The sequence below is a fragment of the Tiliqua scincoides genome, chromosome 3, assembly GCF_035046505.1.
Source record: "Tiliqua scincoides isolate rTilSci1 chromosome 3, rTilSci1.hap2, whole genome shotgun sequence".
In the NCBI taxonomy this organism is placed as follows: Eukaryota; Metazoa; Chordata; class Lepidosauria; order Squamata; family Scincidae; genus Tiliqua; species Tiliqua scincoides.
This window is the reverse complement of record NC_089823.1, coordinates 22,662,986-22,672,445: the sequence shown is the minus strand read 5'-3', so window position 1 is coordinate 22,672,445 and position 9,460 is coordinate 22,662,986. Positions and strand designations below refer to the sequence as shown.

The 9,460-nt window shown below is 42.0% G+C and overlaps 1 protein-coding gene across 2 annotated transcripts in view; it reads right to left on the bottom strand.

The window, feature by feature from the left end:
* Nucleotides 1–4,197: 4,197 nt before the first annotated feature.
* IFT88 (intraflagellar transport 88) overlaps nt 4,198–9,460 on the bottom strand; it is a 45,470-nt gene continuing 40,207 nt past the window's right edge. For both annotated transcript variants that reach the window (XM_066619752.1, XM_066619753.1), the window contains exons 25-27: nt 8,623–8,683; nt 5,387–5,488; nt 4,198–4,433 (exon numbers count right to left, since the gene is read on the bottom strand). In XM_066619752.1, coding sequence (XP_066475849.1) covers nt 4,312–4,433; nt 5,387–5,488; nt 8,623–8,683 — 285 coding nt within the window. In that variant the 3' untranslated portion in view covers nt 4,198–4,311. The remainder of the gene's footprint in view (nt 4,434–5,386; nt 5,489–8,622; nt 8,684–9,460) is intronic.

Below are 9,460 nucleotides of genomic sequence, written 5' to 3'. Positions count from 1 at the left end.
AACATTCATCCAATGACTCATCCAATGACTCTCAGTTCCTTCAGAGTTAAGCAAGGAACTAACTCTTGACAAGGAACTAGTTAGGTAATTCCCTATTACTCCAATAGCAGCTTCTCACATAGATACTACCAGGCCTCTCAGAGCAGCAGTGGCTGCAGCAGGGGCTTCCACTGCTGGGAAACCATAGTTCTCCTCCTGCCAGACTGCTACTTACCCCATTACTAGCATTGGCTGATCTCACAGCCAGCACTGGTGGAGTAGGCCATCCTCCACCAAACCACCCCTACCCTTCCTTTGCAGAGAAGCAGGAAAAGGGCAAGGAGGAGGATGTATCAAAGAGTAGAGTAAGGGACTGCTAGAGTTTTGAGCAAGTGTGCTGGATATGGGAACCCGGGACACAATGAAGGCTTGTTTCTGGGTAAGAATGTTTATGATTTGGTAGCCCATGAAGTTGATAGCTCAGAATGACTGAATATTTGTGCAGGAAGAGAGGGAGAAATTCAACAGACACCATGGAGTTTTAAGGGTAAGAATAGAGGCAGTCCACTGTCTCCACCCCATCCCTGAAATACAATTACTATACAATTCAGAGGCTTGATTGACTGTGGTGGTGAACTCAAGGGGGGGGGGAAGAAATATCGACTGAATGATTTTAAAAACAAAGTGGGTTTTGAAACAGAAACAAACACTGATTACATATGAAGCAGCCTTATATGGAATCAGACTTTTGGTCCATCTATCCCAATGGGATATCTATCCCCCAGTTGTGAGCGGCAGTGACTCTCCAGCAAAATTTTTTTTCTCTGCCTAAGATCAGGAACTAGACGGATTGCCCATAGGTCAGTGGCATAGCTAAGAGGGTGCAGGGGGTAGCAGTTGCACCAGGCATCAAGCTTTTGGGGGGCAACAAGCTGAACTTGATACTAGTGACCAAAATTATGAAAATCATGGTATGTATGAATAATACCATCATGTTACAAATCATTGGAAAGGTAATTTAAGGCAGTATGCAATGCAACAAACTGCACTGGAATATCTACGAGTATATTATAAAATATTGAAATGAATGGGGACCCACCTGAAATTGGCTCGTGACCCACCTAGTGGATCCCGACCCAACATTTGAGAAACACTGTGATAGATGATTCTAATGCCCTCACTTTTGAGCCTTCTCACTGTGCCTCACCTGTGACAATTGGTCACAGGGAGGGCCTGTTGTGTGTTATGCAGATCAACTGCATATTGGACCTCTTTATTTGTGCCAGCCTAACTATTATTATTATTATTATTATTATTATTATTATTATTATTATTATTAACAGTATTTATATACCGCTTTTCAACTAAAAGTTCACAAAGCAGTTTACAGAGAAAAATCAAATAACTAAATGGCTCCCTGTCCCAAAACGGCTCACAATCTAAAAAGATGCAAATGAGTACCAGCAGACTGCCACTAGAACAGACAGTGCTGGGGTGAGGTGGGCCAGTTACTCTCCCCCTGCTAAAAAAAGGAGCACCCACTTGAAAAAGTGCCTCTTACCCAATTAGCAGGGGTAATTACTACAACTACAAAGTGCCTTTCTAACCCTTCTAGATGAAGTGAGTTGCTGTTCGTAGTTGCCGATATAATTTTCCATACCTTTCAAATGATCGTTGTTTCATAGTTCTCTTCACACCTATGAGCATACTGTGTGCCTCTAGTAAACCATCTAGCAAAAAGTGAATAGGTTGGGAGGGGAAGAGAGTTAAACACTCAGCTTGCATTTCTTACACCATTCATTTTAATATCTGCGGTGAGATCACTGGAATCATTCTAAGGGGGATTTAACTAGGTAATTACTGTTGCCCATGCAATTAGTATTAAAGCAATTGGTGTTCCACAAATTTCAAAAATGACAGATTTGAATAGCAGGTCATAACAGACTTGAAAGGTGGCCTTTTCGCTCTTTTTTGAGTTAGCTGAATCATGACTTTGACATAAGCATGGAAACCCTGATGCATCTTTTTCTCTGTGCTTACTAGAGTGGCCATTTAGCTGTAGCAGAAAAATGTGTTAAAGTCAGATCCAGCTCAACAGATCTTTGGGGAATCATAAATTATGCGTTTGCGTCTCCTGTAAGTTAACAAAAACCCTTTCAGCTGGTAGAGGCCCCTTGTTTTCTTTTCTGCATTTCTGTCCTATTTATTTATAAAAGTCAGCAAGTCTGAAAGATACACTTTGGTAGAAAATCCAAATACCTGCTTTTTGTTTAAATGAGTTTTTCCCCCCTAGTTAAGGCTTTATTCATGCATCAAGTTTGGAAACCAAAAGAAGCAGAATTATGAAATGAAGCTTCTGTTCTCTAAGTCTTCTGATCAATCCTTGAGTTATGAATTCATGAGAATTTAAAGTGGGAAGTAAAGCATATCTATCCAGCAAGCAACGCTGCCTTTACAAGCTTTGTTTTTCATTAGGGAGCTGCTGTACAATTTTGACTGTTCTGCCAGGAAACTGTTTATAAAAGGAGGATGAGTTTTCAGAAACAAGGAAGCAGAGAGGTTGCTAATGCTTGGTAGTTTATCTGAACTGGTCTTATTCTCCCTATTTACATGAACTGGGCAAGGAACAGAGTTCAACAGTAGAACACGTATGGCAGTGGCATAGCTAATGATCGTGTAGCCTGGTGCCAAGTTCAAAATGTTGCCCGTGGAAGTGATGTCACAACCGGAAGTGACATCACACCCGGGTTTTTTAAAAAGTGAAAATTGGGAGGAACCCACCTCCTCCCCCCAGTAGCTCACCACCCACTTGCTCTGCTGCATCCCCCCAGTCAGTGGCATAGCTAAGGCATATATCTGCTGCCTAGGGTCAAAGAAGATTTTGTAGCCCCCCCCCCCGGCACGACAAAATCAAATTTAATTAAGTAAATAAAAAGTTATTGGTTTCATGCTGTATCATAATATCTCATTGGCGCTCAGAACAATCAGTCTCATAGGTCCGTTTGGAGTTAAGCAAATCACTTTCTGTTCCACAAGGCAGTTGTGTTTTCATTTTCTGGTTAATTGGTCATAACTTTTGATAGAATATACGTATAAACATGACAAGTGGCGTCAGCTTCCAGATGATTCTTTAGCATTCATAACTCTACACTCCTCACTGCATTAAGACTTCTTCATCTGCATCACCAAGTTCGCTATATCCATAAAGCTCAGTATAGATGCTCGTGCCACCTTCTTACCTAAATATCCAGAAAAGCCTTCTTTTTCATGGGCTCAGCAATAAAATACAGTGAACCATTAATTTAAAAACTTTGTAAACAACAGATATTTTCTTCATCATTAAAAAACTAGTCATGTATGTTTTGCGCATGCACATCTCTATGGACTTAAATACTTTTGGATTTAATGGACTTTTGGCATTAATGGATACCCCCTTCCACCCAGTAGTCCATTATATCAAGGGTTCACTGTATGAGCATTGTATGAGCACTGCTCCCCTAGCCTCTGGAGGGTGCATGCTCCCCCCGCCCCGCATCCACAGATAAGTGAAACCGTGGATTCAGGATCCACGTATACAGGGCCCTCCTGTACTTATTTTAAGTAACATGCCATAGAACTGCTTTTCAGTGGCAGTACTTCAAGCATGTGAGTGGAAATAAAGCATATGCACAAATACGTGTGATTCTCCTTCAACCACACATACAAACAGAGCTACCCCAAGACCTCACAATGCTTGAGGCAGCATGCCAAATGCTACCTCCCAGTTCCCCCACCCAGTGATGTGTCACTACCACTCTCCAAAGCTCTAACTCAACACTCTCTTCTCCTTGGTCCTCCTCTTCCTTTTCCAATCCAGGGAATAGAAAAAGGAGCAGTGGAGGTAAGCAGGTGGACAGAGATGGGCAAAAAAACAACAACACCCCATCAATCTGCTGCCTGAGGTGACCAGGTTGCCTTCTGGATGAGCTGGGCTTGCATACATATAATGGATATTTGCCATGGTGAACACATTTGTGAATCTTTGCTGATACCCAATGTTTCAGCCTCCCACTAGTCACATCTTGCTCCATCCTAGGGCTTTAAGAATCGTGGGACATAGAACAGTGCACAAAAATGTAAAATAAACTGAACATTGAGATTGGTGCCAATTGTCAAATAAAATCTATATACAATATTTTAATCTATTGCTGTAAAAATGGTTTACTAAAAAATCCACAGTTCATATACACTAAATATGCAAATAAATATAAGAATTTTCATAAATATTGTATCAAAACCCAAAGGAAACAGTTTTCTTTCAAAAGTTTAAAAATGATTAAAGCAGACTACAGGTTATTCTGGAAGCAAATCATCTCCGAGTTCTTCATCAGCAAATTCATCTTCATCCATTCTTTTCTTTACGGCAGTTTTTGGTCTCTCAATCTGAGGTCCGAGGGGGTCCAGATAAGAAGCATCTAAATTTTAAAAAGAAAGAAAGGGAATAAGAGTGATTTCTTCCAAATAGGTGCAGCAATGCTCCCTCTAAGAATTACACCCTCTAACAATTAACGATTAAAATCATGACCGGTGAGTGTCGCTTAACAACAGGGATATGATCTTTGATCCCATTGTTAAGTGACTGCGGTCAGTAAGTGGCTTAACAAGTGCCATTGTCAAGTGATGCCATCGTTAAGTGGCCTCACCTGTTTGAAGCCTCCATAGCCAAGGGGAGCTGTGCTCTGGAAGCTTTTCTGAGCCCTGCAGAGGTTGCATGTGTCTGCCCAGAATAGCCATTTTGACCAAAAAAATCTGGTTTATGGAGGGCTTTTCCAGGCCTCAGAATGCCTTATAACAGTGGTTCTCACGCATTTAGCGTGACCCACTTTTTAGAATGAGAATCTGTCAGGACCCAACAGAAGTGATGTCATGACCAGAAGTGACATCATAAAGGAGGAAAATTTTAACAATCGTAGGATACAGTCCTACTCACACTTACCCAGGAGTAAGTCCATTGAGTATCATTGTTAAAAGAATATACATAGTAGCTTCTTTAAAAGTATAGGTCTGTAACATTTCTCTCAATGCAGTTACATACCATGGTAGCATCAAGTCTAATATATTAAAAATAAAACACTGAAAGGAATGGGAACCTACCTGAAATTGGCTCACGACCCACCTAGTGGGTCCTGACCCACAGTTTGAGAAACACTGCCTTATAAGGCATAAAAATGTCAATTTCAAGCTTATAAAGTAAGGTCTGTGGTGATAATAAGGAAGTACTGCAGGTAGTTTTCTAACGTTGGATTCTCAGTTATGAAATTTTATTGGAATAGTAGTTATTTTGTTTTCCTGAATTGCACAAATGATTTGAGACACCTAAATTTGTGCTTGTTTCTTGATTCTACCCAGAAAGTAACATACCACTGACCTATTTCCTTATGAGAGCTGCTTTCATAAGGCTCATTTGTCCCTGGCAAGGACTTCAGTTTGGCACTCAGTCGCTCCCCTTTAATGGTGAAGCTACCAGGATCTGGCAGAAGAGGGAAAACATCATGCTTAAAATATCATGTGGACCACGGAAGTATGACAGAGCAAATACATTGCACTTTTTTCTGCTATAAGCACTGTACTGATCTGATACCTACATCAAAGCACCTACATTCTAAATTTAATACAGTAGATTTCTCTAACAGTCACTGAGATTATACTGACCTCTTGCTGCTTCAAAGGCCAAACTAGGCCCATTTTCAGAAGAATGGACAGCTAGAGAATGGGAGGCCAGAATGAAGGAAAGAAGGTAAAGATAAACCCATAGCAGCAAACAAACAAACAAACAAACAAACAAACAAACAAAGACTGAAAGAAACAAGACAGCATCACAAACAGAACATCTTAGAGGATGAAAAAGAAAGTTAAAAGACTAATAATGAGAAATGTATGGAGGGAAAAGGTTATGTCATAAGAACATAAGAGCCCCGCTGGATCAGGCCAAAGGCCCATCTAGTCCAGCTTCCTGTATCTCACAGTGGCTCACCAAGTGCCTCAGGGTGCACACAAGACAACACGAGACCTGAATCCTGGTGCCCTCCCTTGCATCTGGAATTCTAAGGTAGCCTACTTCTAAAATCAGGCGGTTGTACATACCCATCATGGCTTGTAGTTATATACAGGTATTTATACAGGTATTTATATACCGCCTTTCTTTGGTTGTCAGATTTCTCCTCAGACTTTAATCCAAGGAGGTTTACATAGGCAGGCTGTTCTAAACCCCCGTAGGGATTTTTACAATTGGATAGTTCTAGTGTAGTCTTTCACAGAACTGGATTCCTTCCCAGTCTGGCCTCTCTCTGGTCCTTCGCCTCCCACGCTCCACTTGACGGCAACTCCTCTCTGCCACCTAAGGTCAGTTCATCAGTATATCAGCGTGTCCTCAGTTCTCAGGTACTTCCGGTTGTTTTGAACTGGCAACCTCAGGCATCAACTGGCAACGCCTTCAGGCATACAAGGCGGCAGCTCTACCAACTGAGCCAGACCTGCTGCTCTTGTAGTTGTGATGGACTTTTCCTCCAGAAATTTGTCCAATCCCCTTTTAAAGGTATCTATGCCAGATGCCATCACCACATCCTGTGGCAACGAGTTCCACAGACTAACTACACACTGGGTAAAGAAATATTTTCTTTAGTCTGTCCTAACTCTCCCAACACTCCACACAGCCATACTATCTGAATCAACCCATGGTTTGGATTGGATCCATGGCAGAGTCCCCTTGCTTGTTTACTTGAGTATTGTTTTTCATGTCATAAAATGTTATAAATTAACCAGCAGTCTGGATATATATGAACAGTTGGAAACATTCACCCGCATGCCTTCACATGCACTTCAGAAACACTTAGTACTGTTTAACAGCAATAATGGCATGTGCCCTTGGAAAGCAAAATTAAAAACAAACCTGAGAGTGTGTGGGTGTACAAGTCCAAAGTGACTGCAGCAGCTTCACTTTGCTTTGATGTAGCAGTGTGATGACTACAGCAAAATGTTGCTTATCTAAGGGTCCATATTTAAGTCTTGGCATGATACAGCCACCTAGAAACAGCTCCAGTTTCTCTGCAAATGTTTCTGTGGCCTGGATCCAGAGAAGTGCACAACTAGTTCCACGTGTCCATGTGCACTCTTAGGGCCAAACTATACATCACATTAAGTATGCAATTGGCTCTGATGTGTTGAACATTTCTTTCTTAAAATAACAGCTGCAGGGGGACCCAATCCAGACTGCGTCAGTCGTGTGGGGGAGGAGGGTTTTAACTCTCTGCCCCCACTACATCCAAATTTGGACTGGAGTCCCCTGTAGTTGCTGTTTGCCACACAAGGGAACTTTCCATTGGCACCCAATTTCCTTTACAGAAGATAGGCATTCCTGGAAAATATTTGGTGCTGCTACTTCACCATGTGGGGAGTTAACAGTGGATTGGACTGCTCATGTCACACCTACCGTGGCTATAATAGTGAGCTACATAAAACTTACGGGGAGTGGGAATGTAATATAACTCTGGTTTAAATATAAGGCACCTTGCATAAGAATTTTGAATGCTAGAACAAACCTGCACAGCCTGCAGCCCACCAAGCCACCAGCCATACATGCTGATTCTCTGTGAAACTGATACACCTCCTAGTATTTGCTGCCTGCCTGGGACTGCAAATGTAAAGACAGAGAATTGTCAAGCACCTGATGAGCCCTAATTGCTGATGGTTGCTTGTGTTTCTTTTGGTAGGTCATGTGTTATGCAGATCTGTTCTGGGCCATCACCATCCCACAGATTGCAAGGTACCCCATTCATTCCCCCAGTTCCAAAACTCTTGGAAGCATTAACTGGGTTCTCTTTCTCAGGAATTCAAAGTTCTAAAAGCGAAATGTTGTGTGTACCTTGACTGCAGCTGTAATAAGACACATTACAGAAAGCTTTCATAGCACTACTTCAGCACGAACTTAAGAATTCTCATGAGATTTTATCTTGTGTTATTTGGGCTTCAGCTACCCATGAGCTTGCTTTTCATGTGGTTTGCTGTAGCCGTGGGGGGAGGGGGGTTGGAGCAAAACAGCAGCATCTTGGTTAACAGTTCTAATGAGAGTTCAGCTACCTTGTAATCTATTTGATATAAATTTTGCTGACTGACAAAATGGCAACTGTAAAGCTTCATTTCCAATAATGACAGCATTGATAACATTAAACACCTCAACAACTAGATGCTATAATGGACAAAGAGCAATAATTGCCTTTCCCTCCAGCTTGATATTCTGTACCACGAAATGCACACAAAGTAAAGGGCTCCATACAGGCACAGCTAGATGTGTGGAAATTGATCCATACAGAGTTCAATGTAACCCTCTTCTCACCCCACTCCGCTCTGGCTGGCCCTTAGACATACACAACACAGTGCAATGACCATTGCTTATAGCTGGAGGCCCATGCATCCCTCCCATACTCACAGTAAACCATCCCTCTCCTCCATATAGCTCTAGGCTGCAACTTGTTCCTACTAGGAGTATGCATAATTTGAGGGCCTGGGCCATGGGTCAGACAGAGATGGCTGGCTGAGTATATAGCGATAAACTTGCCTTTACTTTCCCAGAAGCCTTCAGTTTGTCATCATTTCACCGGGACTTACCTCCACCAGCACTTCCTTCTCTGCGAGCACGAGCACTACCTTCTCTGCCAGATTTGGCACGCTATAGAAACAGTAGCAGAGTTATTGTATAGTATAGGCATGCTATAGGAATAGACACAGGTAGTACTAAGCAACCTGAAGCCACAGCAGTAGTAGATACAGATAATATTAAGCAATTAAGCAACAGTATACTATTAATACAGGTTGAGTCTCATTATTCGTGAGGGTTCCAAGAACTCATGGCAAAAAAACGAACTATAGCAAATCAATTTAAAAAACAAAGTCTCTTTGTTCCGGTAATTTAAAAACAGCCTTGATGGCCTTTGTAATGCACAGAGGCAATCAGTGTCTCTCCAGGCACTTAGGCTTCACTAGGAGGCAGCAATCCCTCCCTTCACCAGGAGCCCCAGCAAGGGGGAAAGAACGGAGAAGGTGATAATGGCTGCCATTTAGCCTTCGTTCATGTGCTCAGGGGGAAGGGAGGAGCAAAGTCTGCAGAGAGAATGATTGATGGATTGTCAGCCAGCTGCCCTCTCTGGCATTATTAAAGGGCTGTTTTCCTTTAATTTAAAGGGCCCTTCCAATCAGCTTTGAGATAGAAAAATCTGTGGATACTTAGGTTATTTTCACTTATATGACTGTTTCTCTGCAACAGTAAACAGCAGTTTTTTAAACTGTGATTTTAAAGGGATGCATTTTTCCCCTTCTCCAGGGATCAGCACATTCCTTCTCATTTGCAGGGGCCATTCGGGTTGAGTCAAATCCGTGTATAACAAGGCTGAACCTGTACTATTATATTACAGGTGGGGCCTCTTCATTCATAGATTTGCCCCTCCGC